Genomic DNA, 27,890 nt, shown 5'->3' with positions numbered 1-27,890 from the left:
CAAAAATAAAAAAATGATAATGCTTACTCGCCGTGGGATTGAATGTCTCTCGTTGATGCACTTCCTTGCATCAATGATGTTGGGCATTTGCAAAGAGCCACGTGCCTTCAAGATGCATGCATAGGTGATTGCATTTGGAGAGAGGCCTTCGCTTCGCATCGTTGAAAACAAATTAGAGCTTTCTGGCCCTGCCCCCGTGGGACAAATCTGACAATTAATGCATTCCAAGAGTCCACACTCTAGATCACAGGAAGCATGATAATTTTTTGCAACAGCCCGTGACTAGTAATCTCATCATTAATTCTCTCACCCATGTCAACGTCTTTCATAAGACTACACACCTTCAATGTGCAAGCATAAGTGATTGCATTGGGACAATTGGAAAGAGGCCTTCTCATGCTTTTGTGAGTCTACTTGATGTCTTTCACGAGTATTGCTTCTTCCCTAGAGTTGTTAGTGGATTTGTTGCCTTTCTGTGAACATTGTAAGTGCACCACATTTGCCATACATATAAAGAAAAGCCTTGCTAAGAACAACCTGTTTTTGAACAGCTTGTGACTGACTAAAACTCTCATCATAAATTCTCTACACCCTTGTCAGCATATTAGGGTCTTTCAAGGTGTTAGCATAGGTGCTTGCTTCCATAGATGATTGCATTGGAGAAAGGCCTTCTGCTTGCATATGCCTAGAACAGCCTTGACGAGCTTCCTTGCCAACATCCTGCATCGATTTGAAGCGATTACCCATCTTGTAGTTTTTTTCTGAAGGTACCAATAAAGAACAAAGGAAGCCGATCTCCTTTTTTCATTGAAAGGCTGTAATTTTGACGATTTCTCAGTTTGCGATGGGAAAGACGTCAGAGGGCCGAAACTATAGTTTAGAACAGGAATAGCTGAATAGCTGCATGTCTTGACAAGTCGACCGATGAAGGTCATAAAAAAAGCGAGCAAGCACTTGCTGTTGGATGGTCGATGCCACGTGGATGAAGGATTCTTGCTTTGCATCTGCTGGAAACAACCTAGGGCCAGAAGGCCCTGCTCTTGTTGCGCACATCTCGAATTAGCGCATTCCAAGAGATGACATTCCAAATAGGAAGCTCCTCAACCACATTTTATACATATCGACCAAGACAATACTGCCAAGCACGACATCTTTCTTCAATAGCCTCTGGCTCACAATATACTTCTAAGTTTTTGTGCCCATATGAGCATCTTGTGTAGAGCCATATACCTTCAAGGTACGTGCAAAGGTAATTGCATATGGAGAGAGGCCTTCGATTCGCAATTGCTGACTTTCCAAACAGAACATTAGACACCACAACATTGTGGTGAAGAGAGAGGAGAGAGAATGTGGGGATGAGCTGCCGCTCGTAATAAGCACCAGAAATTATCCTAACATAGCAGCGAGGTCTCTTTATGACTGCTAATGTAGCTTTGATAAGAAAACCACGCAAAATTTTTGTACAAAGGAAGCATGCAGCAAGCCGGGCGCAATGCAAGGAAGCCAAGAAACTTGCAGTTGACCATTACCCTGCAGGTATTGACGAGAATAATGAAGATGTTGCAAACGACGTGGACAGGCCATGGACTGCCAAGCGCTGCCTGCGATTAAAAAAGCGCTCACTCATTCAGGCTGCCGAGTGTTGCTTGCGATTAAAAAAGCGTGCGTTGGTTTGATCTGTCTGTGATTAATAAAGCGAGCATGAGCCGTTGGAAAAGCTCTTCCACGTGGGTTAACGAGATTACCCTGCAAGTATTAACGAGAATAATGAAGATGCTGCAAACGACGTGGGCAAGCCATGGACTGCCAAGCGCTACCTGCGATTAAAAAAGCCTGAACGAGTGTTGCTTGCAATTAAAAAAGCATGCGCTGGTTTGATCTGTTTACGAGCCGTTAGAAAAGATCTTCCACGTGGGTTTAACCAGAGACCACGGATTTGAAATAGGCTCTTACGCTAACGAAGTAAAGATAAAGGGACGTTGACAAGGAAAGTGAGCAGTTTCCACATTACTTTGGCGTCGACAAAACATTCCCTCTTCTTTGCTTGTCACAACGAGTTGTGCTTGTGCCCATTTCCGTGTGTGCGTGTGTGTGTGTGTGTGTGTGTGAGAGAGAGAGAGAGAGAGAGAGAGAGAGAGAGAGACCTGATTGCTACATGGCTTGACTTTGAGCTTGGTCACCATGAATATTGAGTGTCATCGATAAAGACCTCTGCAGAGCTCCAGAGAGTGATTGGCAAATTTTTACAGACCATTCCCAATCCTTCCCAATCCTTGCTTGGATTGGTAAGGTTTCTTGGGGTTTTTCAGTACATGGGCAAGGCTGAAGCTTTTTATGCTTGTCGCTTCTGATTGTGTCTGTATGCTCAACTATGCCCCCTGTGGCACTCAATGAAGTAACAGTCGCCCCAATCTCGGAGCTTCTGTCACAATCGCTGATTCAAATTGCCGAGACGGTGCATGCCACGCGCGATGTGCTTATTGAGAAGGAAAGCTTTGCTCAGCTCTCATCTTATCTTGGAAAGGTGAGCCCTATTCTCGCCGAGCTTCAGCTCAAAAGAATCAGGGACTCACCCACATTCAGAACTACTTTGGAAACTCTTGCAAGAGAGCTCAGAAATGCCAAGGATATTGTTGACACTTGTCGGACGAAGAGCAAGTTCTATCTTTTAATTAATTGCAGGTCTCTCATGAAAAAAATGCAGCACATTACCAATGAGGTTAGCAAGGCCCTGAGCCTTATGCCTCTAGCCCATTTGGAACTCTCCTGGGATTCTGAACAGAGGATCATGCGTATTCTTCAAGAGATGCAGGATTTTGAGTTCAAGACAGCCCTTATTGCAGATGAGGTTGTGGGTAAGATTGAAATGGGCTTGAAGGAACATAAGGAAAACAGTAACTTCTCCAATGAATTGCTGATGCAAATTGCGAAAGCAGTTGGCGTTGAGCTGTGTCCCTCATTGCTGAAAATAGAGCTTGAGCAGCTCAAAAAAGACAAGGAAACGGCAGAGCTGCAAAAGAACAAGGCTGAGGCACTCCAACTAGAGCAAATTGCAGGGCTTCTTAGTTGGGCAGATCTTGCTTGTTCTTTAGATGAACGGGAAAAGGTGTACCATGCGAAGAGAGTCTCTTTGGGTTCACAACCCTTCCCCCCTTTGCAGTCATTCTGTTGTCCTATAACACAAGACATCATGGAAGATCCAGTTGAAATTGCGTCTGGACACATGTTTGAAAGGGCAGCCATTCAGAAATGGTTTGCAGAGGGGCACACAATTTGCCCCATTACCTTCATAGCCATAGCAAACTTAGAGCTCAAGCCAAATGCAATTCTCAGACGCTCTATCAATGAGTGGAGAGAAAGGAACACAATGATTCAGCTGACAACTATGAGAACTAAACTTGCTAGTCAGAATGAAGAAGTCGTCCTTGCTGCATTGGGGCAACTCTGTGGTATGTGTGAATCAAAATTGATTCATCGGCATTGGATTGCAGCTGAAGGCTTAGTGCCTACCTTAGTCAACCTATTGAGATCCAGCAAAAGTAGTATAAGAAAGAAGACGCTCTTAACCATAACTATGGCATTGAAAGGGAAAATTGAGCTCAAGGTGAGTGCAAACTTAGGCTTGCTTTGTTGAACTCTCTCATCTTGCTTTTCTAAAAGTGGTGTGAACTGGCCTTGCACACAGGACAGGGCTTGTGAGTTTGGTGTTGTAGCTCTTGCTGTGCAGTCACTAGCTCGTGAGGTTGCAGAGTCAAGACTGGCTGTGGCTCTCCTTTTGGAACTGTCGAATGAGCAAAAAATATGCAAAAAAATGAGCAAAATCAATGGCTGCATTTTTCTTCTGGTAGCCATGACAAATTGTGAAGGACAACAAGCTGCTGAAGATGCAAAAGCTGTTCTCGAAAACCTTTCGAAAGTTAAAGAACAGAATGCAGTTTTTATGGCAGAAGCTAGCTACTTTGGGCCTCTATTACAGCATATGATTGAAGGTATGTCAAGTTAAACAGGTTGGTCTTCCTTACGCGCGCACGCGCACACACACACACACACACACACACACACACACACACACACACACACACACACGTGCATCAAGCCATCTTCATGCGTACTCACTCTAAACAAGGATAACCCATTCTCCACAAGTAGGTAAGATTGTTTTACAAATAATCAGAAATAGCTGGAATATGCAGAGATGCTAGTCCGATTGGCTTCTGGAATAGAAGGCAGGGAGAGGAGCATGCCAGACATAGCAGGCCCTAGAAAGAGATAGCTATCGTTGCCGAAGGCTCTTCCCAATGGAGGCAGCTTGCCTGTCACATGAAGGATCTCTCTCCTCTCTCTCTCTCTCTCTCTCTCTCTCTCTCTCTCCCCCCCCCCCCCCCCCCCCCCCCCACCCGTCCGTTACAGGCATGGCCACTCCAAGCGGGAAATCAATAGCAACACGAATAAGAACTAAACTTAAATAGAGACAGAGTAGGAGAGTCGACACGGCACGGTGGAGTTCCGAGCCAAGACGCACTGGCCCCAAAGACTGGTGCCCCTTTGAGTTGTTAGGTGCAACGGAATTGAAATGGTGAAGATCTAGACTTTTACACTTACTGAGTTCTTTTTTTTTTCTGACACACCAGAGGGCCCACAGGGGGAGGTGCTTATCCCTTCCAAATATTAGCCATGTTACATGGTCAGGCAAGGGCTGCGTACCATTGGGCAAGAGCCACGCGTAGGCATCACCATGGTCACCTAATTGATGCACAACGTGCTGGGAACGACGGAGAGAACTCGTAGCAACCAGCTAGGAACCTCCTCCGCGGGTGACCCACCCCAGGAGGAGGATGCACTCGAGTGTCCAAGGGCAAGAGCCCTAGCAACGTGAACACCAAGTGAGCACAAGGTGTCCCTCTAGAGTATGACCCAATGGGGGATTTGATCCCACAACCCATAGGTTGAGAGGCCAAAGCCTTACCGTTAAACCAACTGCCAAGACGCATTGGCCCCCAAGATTGGTGCCCCTTTCGGTGTTTCTTTATTATTTCACTTCACAAGGTACAACTCCCGAGGGTCTAACTCTCTAAATGCTCTGCGAAGAGTGGCCCTTTGGGCACTTTCAAACTTACAAGGGGTGCCCAAAAGCAGAGTCCCAAAAGCGCTTGGTCCAAAAGCATTGCACCCAGAAGCTCCACGCGGAAGTGCCCAAAAACTGCCAACGCAAATTACGGAAATCCGTATAGCCTACCACCTCAGCACTACGTCGTGATTTACGAAAATTTGTGCAACTGCCATGTTAGCATGTCAACGAGTTCCAAAGGTCAAGCTTTTGATAATTTTGGGCTAGGCCCCTCGGCCGGTGCTCATAAGTTCTTTATGTTGGTAGGGTTTAGGGTTTTTAATCCCTAACCCTCCTTAGGCCCCTCGGCCCATCTCTCTGGGTTCAGTTCATCAAGTTTCAGTTCCTCTTGTCCACTCAACCATTTCTCTTCCAGTTGGGCACGCCGCCAACCCCCCCCCCCCCCCCCCCCCACCCCCCCCCCCCCCCCCCCCAACACACACACACACACACACACACACACACACACACACGAGCAGTCTCTCTTTTTGTGTCTGACGGCGGAGGGGATGGTGAGGCTATGGGAGGGGTGAGTGGAGGGGAGCGGAGCAGAGCGGAGTGCTGCGAGGTCATGAAAGGAGTTTAAGTTTTCTACCATGCAAGAATTGATGTATCATGCAACAATTGCGATGATAGGAAATCTTACTTTTGCCAATGCATGCATCTCCTCTTCTTTTTTTTGGCAAGAAAAGAAGGGCTTCGTACCCTTTGTATTATGCAATCAAATCACAAGCCTGAAGGCATTACATTCGTGTGTAGGCACAACAAAAGATAATGGAACCTGTAGTGAAAAAAACCCTGCGATATCCAATAACAATGAAAAATAGGGGAAAAAATACCAGTGATGGAGATCAAAAGATGGGTGATGCATAAAAAGCTAGGAACAAGGGAGGAAGGAAGGAAGTAGTAGAGAGCTGAAACAGAAACAGGCTACCCAGACTTCGGCTTGGAGGTCGAAAACTCCACCAAAGGATCTCCAATATCAAATTTTGGATCTATAAACTCGCATGGCGCATCCCAACAGAATAAGCATCGCTGCACCTCCTCTTCCTACTCCTACTCTTCCTGACTCTAGTACCACACTTGCCGCACCTTCTTGCACTAACCAACAAACCTTTCAATCTATAAACTTGACTCTCTTACAACGAGAAGTTTTGAGAAGAAATAATAAATGCGATAGATGACATACATTTCGAACTCGCCCTACTCTTCGACAAAACCAAATTTACCCACTAATTCTCAACCTCCGAAGTGTGCCAAATTCTCTGTAGGATTGTTTGTTGGAATGGTTGGTATAGTCACCTTTGATCAGTCCCGAGAACTTCAAGTAAAAGCCTTGGTGTTCTTTGATCTGGGAGCCACATAGAATTTCCTTTCCAAAAACTTAATAAAAACATAGAAATAACATTCAAGCTGAAATGGCATTGGGGGAACCTGGCTCTTGCAGCTCCCCTCATTTTTTCTCTCCATGTTAAGGTACAAGATTATTCTAGATCTGTTGATATTCACATCATGAAGCTACCACAATTTGATGTCTTGTTGGGCTTGCCTTCGTTCTATGAAATTCTACTATTCATGATTCTAGAAGGAAAGTCATCACTCTGTTGAAGAGGCTGCAAAAATTGCGCTGTAGGCCTGTAAAATGCAGAACTGTTTGTATAGTCTTGACATGGCAGTTTTTACGCGTTGCAGATTTTGGAGCTTTTGAGTTATGAAAGAAGAAGACTTTAGGGGGTTGTTTTTTTAGCCCGTACTTTTCAAAGTTGCTTTTACAGTCAAATGCCTTTATATACAAGGCGTAGCCTCAGTTGTAAGGAGTGATCTTGGAGTGCGTGGTCGCACAATTGTCGATTTTATGATTAATATAAAAGATATACTGACAAGCGTGTTCTCTAGAGCGGAACCCTGCTGCTTATAAAAGATATACCGACAAGCGTGCTTGACCTTGAGGGAAAATACTCTCTAGATGGAACCCCACTGTTCTCGTGTCGCCAACAAAGTGCAAGTGTAATCTTTTCTGTGGTTTTCAAGTCTTTCACTCGCATTTTATGAGATTCGGTGAGTCATCCATCTAGTGGGTGATTACATTTATCACATAGCCCTCGACTTGTGGTGCTCTAGGCCTATAAACCTCTATAAAAATAGCCCCTCTTCCCTCATTTTCCCAGATTCAGCTAGTGCTACCCATCAGCCTTCCTGGCGATTTTGCTTCATACTGCAAGGTGCTTGCTGCTGCTGTGTTTTCAGCCTTGAGCAGATCGATCTAGCAGCCATCAGCCCTGTGCAGCCACTGGCCCCTCATCTTGAGCCCATTCCCTTGGCTCTGTCGGGTGCCTCCGCTGCCCATTCGCTGCACCATCATAGCCATCATCACCCTCTTTTCCCTTGCTACCCATACCTGAAAAAAACGCAAAGATCTGGCTGATTTACCAGCGTTTTCTACAGCCAGTATTCAGCCAAAGGAAACCTCTCACACAGGTGTACAAAGCAGCCCCAGGCAACCCATCTTTGGTGCCATGTGCTGCCTACTTCGAGAGGATTCATTGGCTACATCAGATCAGCCTGGAGGTGCTGTGTCAAAAGTGCTGACGTGGCTACTTCTCGGCAGAAGAGAGAGAGAGAGAGAGAGAGAGAGAGAGAGAGAGAGAGAGAGGGGAAATTATCATACAGAGTACGGACGTGGCAGCCTGCGAAATGCAGTAGGAATTCTGGGATCGTATGTAACGACACGGCAGCCTATCTGGTTTCTTTCTTGGTCAGAAAGTCAGAGAATCACTGTTTCTAGCAAGTGCCAGCTTTTGGCAACGCTAGCTTTTTGTATTAATTGCTTTTAGGCCTGGTGGCTTTAAATATGAACTTTGGGGTCAGTTCTGGCAGATTCAATGCATGGTTGCTTATCTGTAGATTGACTCCCTGGCAATTGTACTCTGTTGATATATAAAAAGAAGTACTGAAAGGGGCGCCAGACTGTGGGGCTAGTGCATTGGGCAATGGAACTCTGCCACTCCATGTCTCTTATCTATTTTGGAGAGTTCTCTCTTTCAAGTTTATGTGTTTTGTTTTTTCGATTCAGTTCGTTGATTGTTGTATCGATTTTACCACCTTGCCAGTTATATGCTTCATTTGGAAGAGTTGCTGTGGCGGTAATCCATCTAGAGTCGAGTCTTTTTTTTTCCCCCCGAGAAAAAGATCCTTCTATTAGTTAATGAAACTGCCCATAGGGCTACAACCACCTCTCGAGAGAGAGCTACAACAACCATGATGGGGAGACTCTCCCAATGAAAAAAAAACACCATATGTACAATGAGGCTAAATCAAGAAATGGGAGGAGGGAAAATCCACACAGGTGGACGGTAGTGCCATCTGAGTACACCCTGGACCATGGTGAAAAAAGGCCCAGGACGCCAGAGTCGAAGGAAAGCCTCTCTGCGCTCCCGCATGCGGTCGGAACTGCCCTGGAGTCTCTCGAGCTGTCCTCTGAGAGTGTGGATCAGCTCTAGCGCTGCCAAGAACTCAGCTGTGAGACCCTCCTCCTGCCAATGAGGTGCTGCAGCAGGGCGAGCCTCTCTGTGTGCTGCCAGTATGTGACGTCCCAGTCGAACAGTGTACTGAAAGAAAGGGACACCTGGGTGGTCTACAGAAGAGAAAGGGTCCCTCCAAAGCCACTCTTCAGGGTCCCACTGTACTCGTGCCAGTGGACAGCAGCCCACAGCCTCCAATGTCCAATCTCAAGAGCTACTGGGTCAGGATCGATGACACAAGTCCTCCACAGATGCCCACCACTCGGATCCTCTAAAAACAGCACTCTACCACCTGTGGGGCCTCTAGTGCAACTCCCTGTAAGCGTCTCCCACCCTGTAACTCGAAAAACAGGGAGGGAACAGTCTGAGCAAGCCCGAACTGAGACGAGAACCTCCAGTCGTGTGAAGGCTCCCATTGCTAAAAGTCTTTTCAGTATGTTCTTTTCTATTGGCACGTGGTGCCCGTCTTGTGACATTACTTCCTGTGCAACTTCTGGTTTAGAAGGGTACTGTTTTGGCATGTTCTTTTTCTTCTTTCGGTTATTCCCTTTTGTTTATCGATTACCTTCTACTGTTGGATCATACCAGTTGGCGGGGCATATGACTGATGCCGAACTCTAATAGATGTTCCTTGTCCTTTTAATCACTTGTGGCCTTTGGTGGTTTAGGTTTTTGATGAAGAGCTACAGAGTGCTTTTTAGGCGGAAGTGCCTACCTTTCAGAGGCTGTTGTCATCCTCTTTCCACTTAGCTTGCAGGGAACTTTTTCCTCTACTTACAAGAGGTTTTTACCTTGGCTTTCAATTTCTACAGTCTGCCTATGTGTGTCACAAAATGGTGACGTGGCAGCAGACCCCAGACACACTGACACATGGCAGCAGTACGGTCCATGGACCTCCGCATATTGCGCTGGCTGGCTGCCGTGGCCACTGTACGGATTTTCCGGATTTTGCGGTGGCATTTGCGGAGCTGCTGACGTGGCATTGCGTACGGAAATCCGCTGGCTGATTTACACAAGCTTTTGGGATTGGATGCTTTAATTTAAAAGGCTTTTGGGATAGATGCTTTTGAATTGGAAGCTTTTGATTTTAATGCTTTTGGGGCATCCCTTGTACTGATAAATAAGTGGGCTAGGCCTCACTTCTCAGAGCATCTGGACGCAGAGTCTGAGAGTGAGCACCTACCCACTCTCTTGTATTTTGAACACAGATTAATACAAAAAGAAAGACCGAAAAGGGTGCCAGTCTTTGGGGCCAATATCTCTAGGCACGGAACTGCGTCGGGCCGTGTCGACCTAATTGTGAAGTTTGAACGGTTTTGAAGTGAATCTCTGCTGTGTCGCGATAGAATCTTTGCGACACTCCAACAGAAATCAATCGACTTCTTTTGCATCTGCGAATACGGGAGGAGATCGCGGAGAAGAGCAATTAGAAGAGTACCGGCCATCTCGGCCTACTCAAGCTGAGATTGAAGAGATGGAACGTCGACAATTGTTTGACGAAGCAACAAAGCAGATGATTAAAATTGTGAAGGATCCAAAATTTACAAAATTTTTGAGACTCAGCAATCCCTCGCAGAGGTGCACCCCAATGGGGCAGAAGGCCACAGAGCCATCCATCAAACCGGCACTCAAGAAACCTCCTTCTCTGAGGATGTTTATAGAGCAAGAATTACAAGAGGTGGTTCAGACACAAATCAGTCGCCTTTTGGGTGCAAACAATAAAGCCAAAAAGCACGACAAAAAGCATAAGGAAGGAACTGACTTCCCGGGTTATTTGGGTCGTCAATCTACTTTTGCATTGGCAAGAAAGCAGAAGAAGCGTGTACGATTCGAAGGACTACCCAGTTCTTCTTCTTCTTCTTCTTCTTCCTAGAGTTCTTCTAGCTCTTCTGACTCGAGCAAAGAAGTCAGGAAAGGGAAAAAGCGAAGCAAAAAGCAAAGCTTCGGAAAGGGCAAGAAAAAGGCAAAGAAGCCTAAATTTTGCCCAGTTTCTGACAGTTCTATACAGAGGACTCACCCTCAGTTTCTGACAGTTTTATACAGAGGACTCACCCTTAGACAATTCAGACTCCGACAATCACATGTTTTATGCAAAGAAGAAGCATTTTTATAAAAGCCAACCAATACGACTTCCTCGAAGATAAAAGCAAGAAAGTAAGAGAATTCAAAGAAGGTGGACAGTCAATTAAGTTTGACTCTTTTTCTGGATTTCGAGATGCTCCGAGGGCTTTGGCCTTCATACAACAATTTGACATAGCTTTCTCTGGAGGGCATTACTTAGAGCACTCCAAGATTCGGAGGGCTATATATTTCTTCAAGGGAAATGCTCGAACATGGTGATCCACCCCTCTACTGAGAAAGGATTGCGTGGAATCATCTTTGGATGACCAAGGGAGATTCTCTGGACGCGTATTGCAAGAGATTTTGGAGCTCTTTTCGACCAACTTCTTCATTTAAGAAGGTCTCGTTTAAAGAACAGATTGAGTGGTTTTGCTGCGGACTTCCTACAGAGATCCGAGACTATTGCTTGAAACAAAAGTCAAATTCTATTCAAGAATTGATGGGTCATGAGAAATGGGGTTTTGCCATACATTCAAGCAATCTGACTTACCCTACTGATGAGATCTTGACTCAGAGAACCCAACAGACTTCTAATAATGAAAGTAGAAAAAGAGAGAGAGTTCCCAAGAAAAGAAAGACAAGGATTCACGACCCTGGCTCACTCTTCGAGAGAGGGCCAACTACATCAAAGAGGGGAAGTGTTTCGGATGCGGGGAACATGGGCACGTCTCCGCGAAGTGCCCTAAAAAGGCACAGCAATAACAGAATGAAGACAGGCTAGAGAGCTCGAGAGCAGCCGAGGAACGTGGAAGAAAAGGCAAGAGGAAAGCAGGACTGGTTCCAGATTGCATGGGTACTGATCCAAGCACGAATGATGAAAGTATAGAACTTTGCCGAGCTTGGGGCAAAGTGAAAGATCAAGAAGCTTTGATTTTCTTTGATGGAGGAGCCAAGGCCAACTTCATTTCATCTGAATTGGCGACGCAACTCGAGATTACACCCGATCGGATGGGACCACAAGCAGAGGCAGTTCTAGCGGCATCCGGACGAGACGTGGCCATTGCACTTGTCATGGGCAAACTTCGGTTGCATTGTCAGGGGTATTTGGGGCACGAGGACTTCTACGTAATGCCCTTGGAAGGTTTTGATGTCCTCCTTAGAGTCCCTTGGTACCATAAGAACAACGCCGTGGTCGATTATCGGGCGAAGAAAGCGACATTGACAAATGAAAAGGGCCAAAAAAATTGTACTAGATATGAAATTGAAGGGCTTGTCAGTGAGGCAACTAGAAAAGCAGATGCGGTGGGCTAACATCTTGTCATGGTTTCACTTCCAGATTGTCCATGTCTAGGGACAAAAGAACTTGGTGGTAGATGCTGTGTCCCAGAAGCGGTTGGTCTTGGCTATTTCCGCGATTCATCATAGAAGCTTCGAGGACATGGTCGATCAGTACGCCACAGATCCAGATTTTCAGATGTATTCAGTCGAATACAGAATGGGGAGATAGTAACGGGATATTCCATTTGGGATGGCTACTTGATGAAGAAAACGATGTTGTGTTACACAGCCGTTGAGGGAAAAGGTTCTAACCGAATGCTACTGATTACCATTTACGGGTCACCGCGGCACCTTGAAAGGTGTGGAGGGATACTTCTTTTGATCAAGACTCAAGAAGGATGTGGACGATTTTGTACGTAGTTGCTTGGTATGCCCGAAGGTCAAGTTTGACAGGCATAAAGCACAGGGATTGTTGTAGCCTTTACCCATTTCCACCCGCCCTTGAGAAAGTATTACTATGGATTTCATTTTTGATCTCCCGAAGACACAGAGTGGGCACGATGGTATCTGGACTGTTATTGACAGATTTAGCAAGCAGACTCATTTCATTCCAGTGAAGGACACAGTCAAGCCGGATCATTTAGTGAGACTGTTCATTGCCTAGATATTTAGATTACATGGCATGTCTGAGACAATAGTCTCTGACAGAGATCCCCGATTCACGAGTTTGTTCTAGAAGGCTATTTGGGAGAACATTGGCACTCGGTTGCAGTTCTCGTCATCTTTCCACCCGCAGACAGACGGGCAATCTGAGAGTGCAAATTTAGTCATACTTGATTTATTAAAGTCTTACATTTCTGATCAGAAGACTCAATGGGAAAGGTTTTTGCCCTTGGTGGAATTCGCCTACAATAACACGATTTACTCTTCGACGGGGAAGGCGCCATTTGAGATTATTGAAATTGCTACGAAGGTTCCACCCTTCCTAAGCACGAAAGATAAGATTTTTGAAGCCGACCAGTACACGAGGGACTTGGACACTGCTTTTGCCAAGGTCCGGGAGGCTTTAGCAAAATCTCAGGAAAGACACAAGAAGGCAGCACATGAACACCGTTGCAATTTGAAATTAAAGGAAGACGATTGGGTGCTCTTACAATTTGAGAAGGCAGGCCTGAGAAAGAAGGAGCGGCTTTTTCCAAAGCTTAGCATGAGATACTATGGACCTTTCCAGATAAAAGAAAAGATAAATGATGTCTCCTTTAGACTGAAGCTGCCCGATACTTGGAGAATTCACAATGCTTTTCATGTGAGTCTCTTGAAGCCTTTTAAAGGCGATGTACCCGATGATGGGGAGCGAGATGAGCAACCCAAAGTGGAGGAAAGCGAGGAGATACTCGTTCCAGAACAGATATTGGCACATAAAGATAGAAAGATTAAAGGTAAAGTGATTAGGCGGTTCTTGGTTAAATTCAAGAACTATCTTGCATTGGATGCAAAGTGGATGGAGGAGGAGGACCTAGCAGATACTCCTCAGATTGTGGAACTTTACCTTGAAGCATTCGGTTTAGCATAGCCTACTCCGATAGAACCCCGATTTCAGCATGGGCGAATCTAGTGTAGCGGGTTTGCACAAGAGGGGAGTCACTCCGCTTCTTTGTCAACAGATTACCCCGATTTTTGATATAGAGTCACTGATGTCTCTCTTGGCTTCATGGATACTGCTGAGCTGACAGTATACTGCTGTATGACTTTATGAACTGGAATTCCCAAAAATGAAAATGATATTGATTGATTTGTACTTGACTTGTTTGAGTGTAGGAACTGATAAACGAAAAGACTGCAACATTTCAGTCTCATAAGTCTCTATAGACATGATTGCAATATGGATTAGTTAATCGGGCTTTTGTGAGGTCCTGACTAGATCTAGATGCGATTGCTAAACACGTTACCGATTAATCATGGTCTGAGATTTGGAATGATTTTGAATGTGATTTGTATGTCATGTCCTGTGATGTCAAGTGATGTCCTGTGATGTCCAGTGATGTGACTGTCGATTGGTACATGTGCTATATGTGTTGTTCCTAGTGCGTCTGTACTAACAATCAGTGTCTGCTAAGACAATTTATGGACTTTGTCTGTTTTGCAGGTGTAATCAAGGGTGATTACAATGCTTTCAAGAGGGGGGTATGTCACAAAATGGTGACGTGGCAATAGACCCCGGACACACTTACACGTGGCAACTGTACGGACCCCCGCATATTGCGCTGGATGGTTGCGGTGGCCATTGTACAGATTTTCCGGATGCATTTGCGGAGCTGCTGATGTGGCTTTACGGAGTTGCTGACGTGGATTGCGTACGAAAATCCGCTGGCTGATTTACGCAAGATTTTGGGATTGGATGCTTTAATTTAAATAGCTTTTGGGACAGATGCTTTTGAATTGGAAGCTTTTGAGTTTAATGCTTTTGGGGCATCCCTTGTACCAATAAATAAGTGGGCTAGGCCTCACTTCTCAGAGCATCTGGACGTAGAGTCTGAGAGTGAGCACCTACCCACTCTCTTGTATTTGAACACATATTAATTCAAAAGAAAGACCGAAAGAGGCGCCAGTCTTTGTGGCCAATATCTCTAGGCACGGAACTACGCCGAGGCGTGTCAACCTAATTGTGAAGTTTGAATTGTTTTGATGTTCTGGTAGAGGAGGCAAACATCCCCATCTCCGTTTGCTTTCCGGGTTTGCGGCGGGAGTACTTACCACTTTTGTCCAGGATAGGCTCAGCCATTGGGACTGTCCTGGAGACACCTTGCACGGCAGCCTCAGTAGCTGCCAAGGCGGCTGGCATTCCCTCAGTTCGCGTTTTGGTCAGAGACACTCACACGCTCCCGAAGGTCATTCTTTTGCCTCGGGTGAGTGGGGGTTGGTTTAGGCAGAGTGTGGAGTATTCGGGCCTCCTGAACCAGTGCTTCATTTGTTGACAGATGGGCCATCTTGCGAAGGCCTGTCCACGGAGGAGGCCTCGACCTACATCATAGACTTAGCCCCAGCTTGCAAGGGCTGGCAAGCAGCCACAGACAGAGACTCAGCGCACACATGCAGAGCCACCCTCTGAGCCTGGGGCTCCAACGGAGGAGGGATGGCAGCAGGCCCGTGGTCGACGACGGCAGGGGCCACAGCGACAGCCTGGCACTCAGAGTGGTCCTCAGGCGCCTACCCAGCAGTAGTGGGTTTCCACGGGGAACTGGTTCGGTCCTCTTGAGAAGGATGAGGTCCCTGCTCCAGCCACCACCCCAGCTTCACCCTCGACAGCCTCTCCCCCCCCCCCCCCCCCCGCCCCCCAGAGTTCCCCCCCTCCTCATCATCCTCCCCCCCGCCTCTTGCTTCTACCGCCTCTTCCCCCGGCCCCTCTACCTCTGCCGCTCCCCCCCACCCCTCTTCTCCACCGCTCCCTCCTGCTCCTACTCCCCCCCCTCCAGCTTCAGTTCCACAGTCGACCCAGGGGGCAGGGCCTTCTCTTGCTGCTAGGAGATCTCTTGGCAGCGCCTTTGCCACGAGTCGCTTGGCGAGAGAGGGACAGCCTTTCTTGCGACCCCCTCTACAGGTACAGACGTCTCCCCTTGCAGCTATCCCTCGTGGTCTGACGAGCATCGACATTCGGCGCCGATGGACTTCTTTGACTAGGACTTTACTCGTTTTCTCGGCGACCCCTCAGCAGACTATGAGGTAGCTTGCTTCAGGGTCCATGTTCTATTTCTTGCAGCTAGGGGGACAAAGGCCTTGGACTCAGCAGTTGGCTTCTCCTTTCCCCTTTGCGGCAGGGGCCAGACTGAGTGGACTCTCGACTCAGTGTTGGGATGGTTGCACACACAGGTCCTAGAGTTCTCTCACCACATGGGAGAACTAGGAGTTACAGACATGCTTTAGACTTTGTGGCCATTGGCCAAGTTTGCGGTGACACCTCCAGATACAGCAGGATGTAGACACATTGTGGTTTACTTCTTTGCCGATACACAGTGCTTGCCATGCTATGTACACATTCATGAGGACTCCTGGACAAAGGAGGTTGCTTTGTGTACGGCTCGCTCTGCTTGGGCTTGGGCAAGACACTCGTTGCAGTCACGCCTATCTAAAGGACGCTCGGATGCGGATTACTCCCCATCTAAGCTAGCCTCGAAGATAGCCCGTTTAGCTGCTGCGGCAGCATCTGTTCTCTCTCGCTCCCCATGAGGGTTGTCTCGTGGAACGTGCAAGGACTTGGTGGGTCCTAGTTTCAGCGTCAGCAGGGCCGACTGCGTCAGGAGCTTCAGCGCTGCCTTATGGGAGGAGAGATTGATCTCCTTATGCTTCAGGAGCACCATCTGTGTGAGAGCCGCATTAGATGTTGTGGTCAGCTCTTGCGTGGACGATATGATACTTTTTGGTTAGCTGCTTTTGGACCTGGAGACATCTAGGGTGGGGTATATATGACTATTGCAGACTCTTTGCAGCAGACCATTGTGGGCAGAGGGATTATTGTGCCAGGCAGGGCTCAGTGGATTACTATGCAGGTTTAGGGTTGCCTTGTGGGCTTCCTGAACATCTATGCGCCCAATGTGGCGAGCGCTCGAGCAGAGTTTTGGTCACAGATAGTTGAGTCTCTGCCGCATGCAGAACACTGGTGCATAGGGGGGGACTTCAACATGTTGGAGGACCCTTTTGACAGGATTGGTGGTAGCCATGCTACTGTGCATGGAGTTGAGCTGGCAGCTTGGGAGAGGTTTTGTATGACTCTGAGGGTCTCAGATGTTTGGCAGCACTCTAGTTTTGTGAGGCCCCCAGACAGCCTTGCCTTCTCTCGTTTGGACCGCAGAGTGGGAGGAGTGTCCTCTTGAAGGTCCCCTTCTCCCCGGAAGTGATAGCACATTATGCCACGCAAATAGTCTCCCGGGACCGCAGAGTGGGAGGAGTGAATCTATTGCGGATAGATCACTTCTACACTAGTGACCATTTCAGTGACTTGGGAGGGACAGTTGGCATTCTGGTAGGGACTTCCTTCTCGGGCCATGCACCAGTGATCCTCACAGTGGCAGACAGGCAGAGGAGAGGGAGCATGATGCTTCGCGTCCCAGAGAGGGTCTTGTTGGACACTGCACATACAGAGCGAGTAGAGGCTATCTGGACAGAGAGCTTGGACAGGCAGGATTCTCTTGCTGACAGAGTGGCCTCAGGACTAGCTCAGATTAGCCGCTTCTTTCTCCAGGAGTCTTTGGCTCGTCGGGCTGCAGCGAGAGAGGAGCAGCAGCGTCTCAGACGGGGCATTGCTTCGTAACAGAGGATGCAGGAGCAGCATCCAGACAGTCCTTGGTTGGAGGAGCAGTTACAACAGGCTCGACAGGAGCTTGTTAGCACACAGGAGAGGCGACATGAGTTTGCTTTCCACCGACATGCATCTCATTGGACACAAGTGGGCGACAAAGTGACTGGTGCTTTCTTTGAGGCAGTGGGACCTTGGCATTCGCATGCCAAGGTCAGTCAGTTGCGGAGGCCGGACGGGTCAGTTGCTTCTGAGCGCGAGGATATGCGTGCAGTTGCTACTGACTTTTACCGTGAGTTACTGTCTGTAGAGCCTCAGTCAGAGCGTCGAGATGCATGCAGGGAGTAGGTTTGGGCACAGATGCCTTGTCTTGTGACTGAGGAGATGCGTCAGAGGCTTGAGCTGCCACTTCAGCTTGAGGAGCTGCACACGGCTCTTAGGGCCCTCCCCCATGGTAGCTGTCTAGGTGAGGATGGACTAACTCCCAGTTTTTTCTTGGAGTACTGGGACCTGCTTGGCCCAGATCTCTGTAGTGCTTTTCAGTACATTTTGCACAGTGGAGTGATGCCTGACAGCTTGAGTGAGGGCTTGATCTACCTCATTCCCAAGGAGGGTGGCTCCTTGGATGAGATTCGACAGTTGTGCCCCATCACCATCCTCAACTCAGCCTACAAAATTCTTGCCAAGGCTTTGAGTTTGAGGATTCAGCCACTTCTAGAGAGCCTTATACATGGGACTCAGACAGGTTTTGTCAAGGAACGCAGTATCCTTGACAACATCTTTACTTTTTGGGAGGCTTTTGCCCTAGCACGGTTCCGTGGTGAGGACCTAGTGATTCTTCTTCTCGATTTTGAGAAGGCGTACGATAGAGTTGATTGGGACTTTCTAGAGGGCACTCTACGCAGGATGGGCTTCTCAGATGCTTGGATCAGAGGGGTGTCAGCTTTGTACAGATAGGCTCACAGTCGGGTACTTTTGGCAGGAGGTAGAGGTGATCGCTTCATGCTCACACGTTCGGTTAGATATGGCTGTCCTCTTGCCCCCTTCCTCTTTCTGTTCTATGCGAAGGCGATGAGCAGGTTTTTGGTGTCGCAGCAGGTTGGTCTACGGGGCTTAGCACTCCCTATTCGGGGAGATGAGCTACTCGACGCTGAGTTTACCGACGATTCACCTTGTACTTAGATGGCCAGGAGGCCAAGCTTCACAGGTGTGAGCAGACTCTGGAGACCTTCTGTTGTGTATCGGGCGCACTGATCAACTGGAGAAAGACAATGGCTTTCTCGGTTGGTAGTGCTCCTATGCCCGATTGGATGCCAGTAGAGGTTTTTAGGTGGATTCCCCCAGGGATTGCAGTTCGGTACTTGGGTTGTCAGGTTTGTTTGGACTTGTCTCCCGAGCAGCAGATTGCTCCCCTCCTCCCGTCTATCAGGAGGAAGTTGTTACACTGGAGCTCAGCACGACTTTCTTTGGCTGGTAGAGTAGTAGTGGCCAACCAGGTGTTGTTGGCGATTATGTGGTACATCACTTCTTGTTGGATCTTCTCGAGTTCTTGTATCAGCCAGGTAGAGAGGCTGATCAGGAACTTACTTTGGTCAGGACGTGACACTCAGATAGCCCGAGCCAAAGTGGCTTGGCATGTCATCACTCTTCCTTGTTCACAGGGAGGGCTTGGGATCATTGACCCAACACAGCAGAGCAGAGCCCTTCTTGGGAAGTTCATAGTCAGAGGACTTCTTCCAGGTGAGGAGCCCTGAAAGGGTTCTTGCTACAGCGGCTTCGTGCCAGGGTGCCTCAGGCTGGAGGCCCCTGGCGACCCTCGACCAGATGGATCTTCATAGAGATGCGCAGAGTTGGTTTGAACAGAGACTGGAGGACCGCTTCACTGTGAGTTTGCTTTGATCTTGGGAGCTCTTGCGGCGAGGCCTGGAGCAGAGACAGCCTACTTGCACGGAGGAGCGCCTACGGAAGCCCCTTGTCTGGAACCCCATGGTTAGCACTCAGAGAGGCCACTTGGTTGGTATTTGGCCTCATGTTTCCTGGGGTCCCATGGCAGCGGGTCCAGCGCGCTCTTTAGGTGACTGGTTAGAGTTCACAGGCTTGTCAGAGGAGGTGCAGGGTTTCCAGCTATACAGGGCATGAGAGGGGTGCAGAGCATGTGCCAGGACATCTCAGAGGCAGTTCCAGCTGAGTGGCTCACGCCTCTCGAGCCAGTAGCACCCAGGTGGATGGGAGCCTTCACACGATTGGAGGTTCTCATCTTAGTCAGGGCTTGCTCAGAGACTGTTCCATCCCTTTTCTTCGAGCTTCAGGGTGGGGGACGCTTAAAGCGAGTTGCAGTAGAGGCCTTGCAGGTGGCAGAGTGCTGTTTTCAGAGGATCCGAGTAGTGGGCATCTGTGGGAGGACTCGTTTCATTGATCCTGACCCAGCAGCTCTTGAGACTGGACACTGGAGGCTGTGGGCTTGGGAGTGCTGTCCACTAGCACGAGTACAGTGGGATCCTGGTGAGTGGCTTTGGAGGGACCCTTTCTCTTCTGTAGACCACTTAGGTGTCCCGTTCTTTCAGTACACTGTTCGCCTGGGACGTCATATACTAGCAGCAAAGAGAGAGGCCCGCCCCGCTGCAACACCTCATTGGCAGGAGGAGTGTAAGGTGCAGTGGAATGAATGTTGTATTTTTTCAAGATTAGTGATCTATATTTGCTCAAGGTTCCTTTTAGTTCTTAGGGAAGGAGAGAGACTTCCGTCTTTATGGAGAGTGCTATGATCATGAACAAAGTGAGTGGATATTGTGCGTGCAAGTGTATGAGACTGAGAGAAGGAGAGAGAAGAGATACGACACCCGAGAGGTTGTAAAACCCTCCTCCGAAGGCCTCACTCTCGTCGGCGAGAGTGGTCTACTTTTGATTGCACAAAGGTGTACAATGATGATGCATGGACTGATGCAAATGGGGACTATACCGATGACGACGATGATGACTTTAGGGCTGAATTCGATGCTCTTCTATCTGCTGTCCACAAAGGGGTAATGGCTGAGAATCTGGACCACTTTGGGGGGGCTGAAAATCACGGTTTGCTGCTGTTTTTATGGCTGAAAATGACTGGTTTGTCGAGGCTCATACGGTGATGAAAAACGCTATCAAGCTGCGTTTTTGGGGGCTGATTTTACCTGCTGTAAAACGCTGTCATGGCTGCGTTTCCCATGCTGAAAACGCTGATCCAAAACGCTGAAGTCTGCAGTGGGCTGGCGATCAAAACGCTAAGTGTTGTGGCTGTTGGTCGCGGGGAAAAACGCCAAGGGGGGGCACTTGATGGCAATGGCTGTTGGAGGATAAACGCCAAGGGTGGAGGCTTGATGGCGATCCCAAAAACGCTGGGTTGATGGTGGTGGTCTCACCAAGGCATGCTTGACGAGGTTCTTGTTGAGAGAGGGAGGGAGTACCTCTTGCTTGGAAAGCCTGTTGTGCTCCTTGCTCATCTGCCCAATTGTGCTAACTTGGGTTTGCTTATATATTAACTTAGCAAAATTGCCCTACCTACTTTTGTTGGAAAGTCACTGTCACAAAGTGATGACGTGGTGGACAGCAGAAACCCTAATTTCTGCCAGAAACCCTAAGATTCCTGCAAACCCTAAAGATTGTCAGAAACCCTAATTTGCAGCAAACCCTAACTGCTGGAAACCCTAATGCTGGAAACCCTAACTGCTGGCTGAAACCCTAATTTCTGGCGCCAGTGCCACGTGGCAGGGTTGTACGGATTTTCCGGAAATTGCGCCGCAATTTGCGCTGGCAGCTTTTGGGCATTGCTTTTTGCATGAAAGAGAGAGAACTTGCTTTTTTTTTTAAATTAAAAAAAAAAAGAGACTCTCTCTAAGAGAGAGAACTGATGCTTTTGATTTTGAAAGCTTTTGGGGCTCTGCTTTTGGGCATCCCTTGTAACCTTTAAATTAGTGGTGAGGGCCTCACTTCTCAGAGCATTTGGACGCAGAGTCTGAGAGTGAAACCCTACCGCTCTCTTGTACTTTGATGATTGATTAATACAAAAAGAAATACCGAAAGGGGCACCAGTCTTTGGGGCCAATATCTCTAGGCACGGAACTCCGCCGGGCCAGTGCAAATCTATTGTGATCTGTGAATTGTTTTGAAGTGGTTATTTGGTGCTGTCGCGGTTGATTCTTGACTTGGAGTGTCCAAGTCTGTTACAGTGGTATCAGAGCACGGCCGATTTCTCTTCTACGGGAAATCCGATCCCCGAATTGTTTTTCCGCGGCACCTATGGCTTCAGGCAATGATCAGTCGACTCCCTCTGCATCTGGAGATGCGGGCTGGGATCACAACGAAGATTCAGGCAGAGAGTATGGCCCGCCTTGGCCTACTTAGGCGGAGCGGCGAGAGATAGAGCGTCGCTAGTTGATCGGCGATCCAACAAAGATGATGCTCAATTTTGCCAAGGACCCGAAGATGGAAAAATATATGAACCAGACCTCTTTGGAAGAGGTACAGACAGAGTGGCAGAGAACCACAACACCACTACCGAAACCCGCTCTCAAGAAACCTTCTGCCTCCAAGAAATATACGGAGAAGGAACTAGAGAACGTGGTTGATGCACGGATTGCTCAGCTTTTTGACACGCAAAAGAAAGCCAAAAAGCATGGCAAAAAGCAGAAGGAAGGCACTGACTTCCCGGGATATTTAGGTCGTCGGTCGACATTTGACAAGGCAAAGAAATTGAAGAAGCGCGTCAAGTTTGAAGACCTACCCAGTTCTTCTTCTTCTTCTTCTTCTGACAGTTCTTCTAGCTCCTTGGATTCGAGTGAAGAAGACAGAAAAGGTAAAAAGCGAAGCAAGAAGCAACGCTTTGGAAAGGGCAAGAGAAAGGCAAAGAAGGCTAAATCTCGCCCAGAGATTGACAGTTCTACTGAGGACTCGTCTATAGACAGCTCAGATTCCGATGACGGAAAGTTTTATGCGAACAAGAAGAATTTTTACAAAGCCAACGAGTATGACTTTCTCGAAGATAAAAGCAAGAAAGTCCGAGAGTTCAAGGAAGGTGGCCACTCGATCAAGTTTGATACTTTTCAGGATACTCAGATGCTTCGAAGGCTTTGTCTTTTATACAGCAGTTTGACATCGCTTTCGCGGGAGGACGCTATTCAGAGCACTCCAAGATTCGGAGAGCTGCCTCTTACTTTAAGGGGAATGCTCGTACTTGGTGGTCCACGCTTCTATTAAGCAAGACTGTGCCAGTTACATGGCTGAAATTCAAGAGGCTTTTTATTTCTTCTTGGTTGACTCAAGAGTTTGAGCGAGATATACGAGCTGCTTGGAACCATCTCCGGATGACCAAGAGCGATACAGTGAATTCTTATTGTGAAAGATTCTGGAGCTCTTTTCTACCCGCCTCTTCATTCAAGAAGATCTCGTTCAGAGAACAGATTGAGCGGTTTACCTTGGGTCTACCTACAGAAATCCGAAATCACTGCTTGGAACAGAAGTCAGCTTCTATTCAGGAGTTGATGAGTCATGCGAAGCGGGGCTTTGCCATTCACTCTTGCAGTTTGACCTACCCCACAGATAATACACAACGAGCCGAACAGACTTTTGGGAATGAAAGTAGAAAGAAAAAGAGCAAGCCAGAGAAAAAGGTTACACAACCCAAGCTTACTCCTGAGGAGAGAGCTCGCTTCATCAGAGAGGGGAAGTGCTTTGGATGCGGGGAACATGGACATATCTCCGCGAAGGAGCCAAGGCCAACTTCTTTTCACTTGGAATTGGCGGCTCGATTTGGAACTACGCCCGACAGACTGACGCCACAGGTGGAGGTAGTTCGACTGGCACCCGGATGGGATGTTGCCATTACACCGAGCATTGGCAAACTTCGTTTGCAATGACAGGGGTGTTCAGGGCACGCGAGTGACGTTCTACTCGGGATCCCTTGGTACCACAAGAACTACGCCGTGGTTGACTACCGGGCCGAGAAAGCGACTTTGATAAATGAAGGGCTTAGAGATTGTACTTGATGAACTTCAGTTTTCTTACTCATTCTTTTGGGAGAACTGAACGATGGATAAAAGTTGAAAATGTTTTGACCTAAAGAAAAGAACGCCAAGATTTTTTTTCTCCACGCTCATGCCGATTGATTTTGAGAAGGCCTGAAGATCATACCATTGATCTGATATCTGGAAGCACGCCACCGAATCGGCCACCTTATCGTGTGAGCCGAGTACAGAATGAAAAGATTATGAACTCAGTGAAAGACCTCTTGGAAAAGGGTCTTGTCCAGCCTAGTACTTCACCGTATTTCTCTCCAGTGTTGTTGGTTTTGAAGAAAGACGGATCTTGGAGAATGTGCATCGATTATAGCACTCTCAACGAAATCACCATCAAGAACAGATTTCCGATTCCTAGGATCGATGATATACTCGATAGGTTACAGGGATCCTCGTGCTTTAGCAGGATTGACTTGAAGAGTGGATATCATCAGATCAGGATAGCGCCAGGAGATGTCTACAAGACAGCTTTTCGGACGACTTTTGGGTTATTTGAGTTTTTGGTGATGCCTTTTGGCTTAACCAATGCTCCTGCGACATTTAACCGGATGATGGATAGGATTTTTCGAGAGTACAGGCTATTTGTTGGCACTTTCTTTGACGACATCATTGTTTTCTCCAAGAATGAGGCAGAACACAGAGATCATCTGCTTCAAGTCTTTCAGGCATTACGAGATCACACATTAGTGATTAATGCTAAGAAAAGTGAATTTTTCCTACCAGAGATACACTTTTTGGGACACATTGTGTCAACAGCAGGAGTGCAAATGAACCCGGCCAAGATAGAGACTATCCGTGATTGGCCCGATTTGAGGAATGTCCATGAAGTTAGAAGCTTCTTGGGACTGTGTTCGTACTACAGGCGGTTCATACGAAAGTTTGCAGAGGTTGCTTCCCCTTTGCATACCTTGACACAGAAAGGAGTACCTTTTTCGTGGGGACCCACAGAGGTGACTGCCTTTTAGACATTGAAAGAGAAATTGACTATGGGACTTGTTTTGACTTTACCGGACTTGCAGAAGTCATTTGAAGTGTATTGTGATGCTTGTGGTCGTAGTCTCGGTGCGGTCTTGATGCAAGAAGGCCATGTCATAGCTTACGAGAGCCGTTTGTTCTCTAGGCCGGAGATGACAGCACAGATCTATGGGAAAGAGCTTTTGGCGGTTATCCACGCTCTTACTCAGTGGCGGCATTACCTACTCGGAGCGGATTTTACTGTCTTTACAGACCATCAGAATTTGCGCTACTTCTTGTCACAGAAGGAGCTTTCGGAAAAGCAGATGCGGTGGGTGAACATCTTGTCACAGTTCCACTTCCAGATTGTCCATGTGCAGGGACAGAAGAATGCGGTGGCAGATGCTTTGTCTCGAAAACCGTTGGTTCTGGCTATTTCCGCGATACATCATAGGAGCTTCGAGGATATGGTCGATCAGTGTGCCACAAGTACAGATTTTGCAGATATTTTCACACGGATACGGGATGGGGAGGCAGTAGCTGGATACTCCCTTCGGGAAGGCTACTTGATGAAAAAGACTATGTTGTGCGTTACACAGCCGTTGAGGGAAAAGGTTATGACTGATTGCCACTGTCCACCTTTTACGGGTCACCGCGGCATTGCTACCACCATGAAAGGGGTAGAGAGAGATTTCTTTTGGCGGAGACTGAAGAAGGATGTGGAAGAGTTTGTGCGCAGTTGCTTGGTATGCCAGAAGGTCAAGTTTGACAGGCATAAGGCACAGGGATTGTTACAGCCTTTACCCATACCCACCCGCCCCTGGGAAAATATTGAAATGGATTTCATTTTTTTTGATCTCCCAAGAATACAGAATGATCACGATGATTTTCCGATTACATGGCACGCCTGAGACGATTGTCTCCGACAGAGACCCCAGATTTATGAGTTTGTTTTGGAAGGCAATTTGGGAGAACATTGGCACGCGGTTGCAGTTCTCGTCATCATTCCACTTGCAGACTGACGGGCAATCTGAGATTGCCAATTCAGTGATTTTAGATTTATTGAAGTCTTGTATCTCGCATCAGAAGACTCAATGGGAAAAGAACTTACCTTTGGTGGAATTTGCCTACAATAACACGATACACTCTTCGACGGGGAAGACGCCATGTGAGATTGTTGAAACTGCTGCGAAGGTTCCATCCTTCCTGAGCACGAAAGATTAGAAATTTGAAGCGGATGAATATTCGCGAGACTTGGATACGGCTTTTGCCAAGGTTCGCGAGACTTTGCAGAAGTCTCAAGAACGACAGAAAAAGGCAGCGGATCGCCATCGTCGCGATTGGAAATTGAAGGAGTATGATTGGGTGCTCTTACTTTTGAGAAGGCACGCCTAAGAAAGAAAAAGGGAAAGGAGAGGCTTTTTCCAAAGCTTAGTATGTGATACTACGGACCTTTCCAGATTACTGACAAGATAAATGATGTCTCCTTCCGATTGAAACTGCCAGATACTTGGAGGATTCACAATGCATTGCATGTGAGTCTCTTGAAACCTTTTAAAGGTGATGTGCCTGATGATGGGGAGCCTGATGAGCAACCCGAAGTGGAAGAAAACGAGGAGATCCTTGTTCCTGAACAGATTTTGGCACATAAGGATACGAAGAATAAGGGTAAAGTCCGAAGGCGGTTCTTGGTTAAGTTCAAGAATTATCCTGCACTTGATGCGAAGTGGATGGAGGAGGAGGACCTAGCAGATACTCCTCAGATTGTGAAACTTTACCTCGATGCTTTTGGTTTAGCATAGTCTACTCCAAATGGAACCCAGAATTCAGCTTGGCCGAAGATCTGGTGCAGTGGGATGCACAAGAGGGGAGTTACTCCACTCCTTTGTCAACAGATGCCTCGATTTTGATACTAAAGTCACTGATGTCTCTTTGAGCTTCAGGGATACTGAGAGCTGATAGTATTCTGCTGGATGACTTTATGAAATGGAATTCCTGATTATGATACTGATTTGTTCTTGACTTCTTGTGAGTGCAGGAACTGATAGACGAAATGACTGTAGCATTTTGGTCTGATTGATCTCGAATAGACATGGTTGCAATAGGGGTTAGTCAATCGGACATCGTTGAGGTCCCGATTGGACCTAGATGTGATTGCTAGCTACATTGCCGATAAATCATGGTCTAAGATCCGAATGAATGTTGAATGTCATGTGATGTCCTGTGATGTCTAGTGATGTCCTGTGATGTGACTGTCGATTTTGTACATGTGCTAGATGTGTGTTCCTAGTACGTAGGTACTAACAGTCAGTGTCTGCTACGACGGTTTATGGTTTTTGTCGGTTTTGCAGGCGTAATCGCGGTCGATTACAATGTTTTCAAGAGGGGGGTATGTCACAAAGTGATGACGTGGCGGACAGCAGAAACCCTATTTTCTGCCAAAAACCCTAAAATTCCTGCAAACCCTAAAAACTGCCAGAAACCCTAATTCGCAGCAAACCCTAACTGCTGGCTGAAACCCTAATTTCTGGCGCCAGTGCCACGTGGCAGGGTTGTACGGATTTTCCGGAAATTGCGCCGCAATTTGCGCTGGCAACTTTTGGGCGTTGCTTTTTGCATGAAAGAGAGAGAACTTGCTTTTTTTTTAAATTAAAAAAAAAGAGACTCTCTAAGAGAGAGAACTGATGCTTTTGATTTTGAAAGCTTTTGGGACTCTGCTTTTGGGCATCCCTTGTAACCTTTAAATTAGTGGTGAGGGCCTCACTTCTCAGAGCATCTGGACGCAGAGTCTGAGAGTGAAACCCCATCGCTCTCTTGTACTTTGATGATTGATTAATACAAAAAGAAATACCGAAAGGGGCGCCAGTCTTTGGGGCCAATATCTCTAGGCACGGAACTCCGCCGGGCCAGTGCAAATCTATTGTGATCTGTGAATTGTTTTGAAGTGGTTATTTGGTGCTGTCGCGGTTGATTCTTGACTTGGAGTGTCCAAGTCTGTTACAGTCACTTAAGAATAATAAGTGAAAAATACCAAAATAGGAAAAATAGGCTAAATGCACTGGAAAATTCCCCTGACTGAATCTGATGGATTCTGAAGGGAATACTGATGATCATGCTGTGTGCAACCAGAGGATATGCATCTATGCTAAGTGATTGGGCATGCACGGTCTACGAATAGACTCACAAAAGTGTCAGATTACTTTTAAATCTAGACTGACTGGACTGACTGAACCCTGATCATGCTGTAGCTTGTCCACGGACACATAGGGTTAGATGTGTCACGTGGCATCCCCTCCTTTTCAAAGTGAGGTACTGGTACCGAGCTGCATGGCTTCCTTGTAGTCTGCCAACAACTCTGGATAATCCTTGAAGAACTCTTTGTCTACCCACGCTGCTTCATGGGTTCCTCGATCTTTGAACTTCAAAAAATATTGTCGTACTTGTTTCTTTGAACTATGGCGAAACCGATGCAACAAGACTTGCTCCGGCTCCATGACTTCAGCTTCATCGATGATCTCCGGTTCTTCTTCTTCCGAAACGTCCTTTGGAGGTGTTCCCTGAAACACTTTCAACCAAGAAACATGGAAAACGTTGTGCATTGACCATGAGTTAGGCAACTGCAATTTCATTGA

General features: G+C 47.3%; 1 protein-coding gene across 1 annotated transcript in view; it reads left to right on the top strand.

Annotated features, from left to right (window-relative positions):
• The first annotated feature begins 2,055 nt into the window (after nt 1–2,055).
• LOC147432412 (U-box domain-containing protein 44-like) overlaps nt 2,056–27,890 on the top strand; it is a 68,737-nt gene continuing 42,902 nt past the window's right edge. Inside the window, exons 1-2 of the mRNA XM_086492384.1 lie at nt 2,056–3,604; nt 3,686–3,989. Coding sequence (XP_086348510.1) covers nt 2,372–3,604; nt 3,686–3,989 — 1,537 coding nt within the window. The 5' untranslated portion in view covers nt 2,056–2,371. The remainder of the gene's footprint in view (nt 3,605–3,685; nt 3,990–27,890) is intronic.

Source organism: Adiantum capillus-veneris, chromosome 20 (assembly GCF_014529385.1).
Source record: "Adiantum capillus-veneris isolate H3 chromosome 20, ASM1452938v2, whole genome shotgun sequence".
NCBI lineage: Eukaryota > Viridiplantae > Streptophyta > Polypodiopsida > Polypodiales > Pteridaceae > Adiantum > Adiantum capillus-veneris.
The sequence above is the reverse complement of the archived record's forward strand: the minus strand, read 5'-3'. Positions and strand labels throughout refer to the sequence as shown.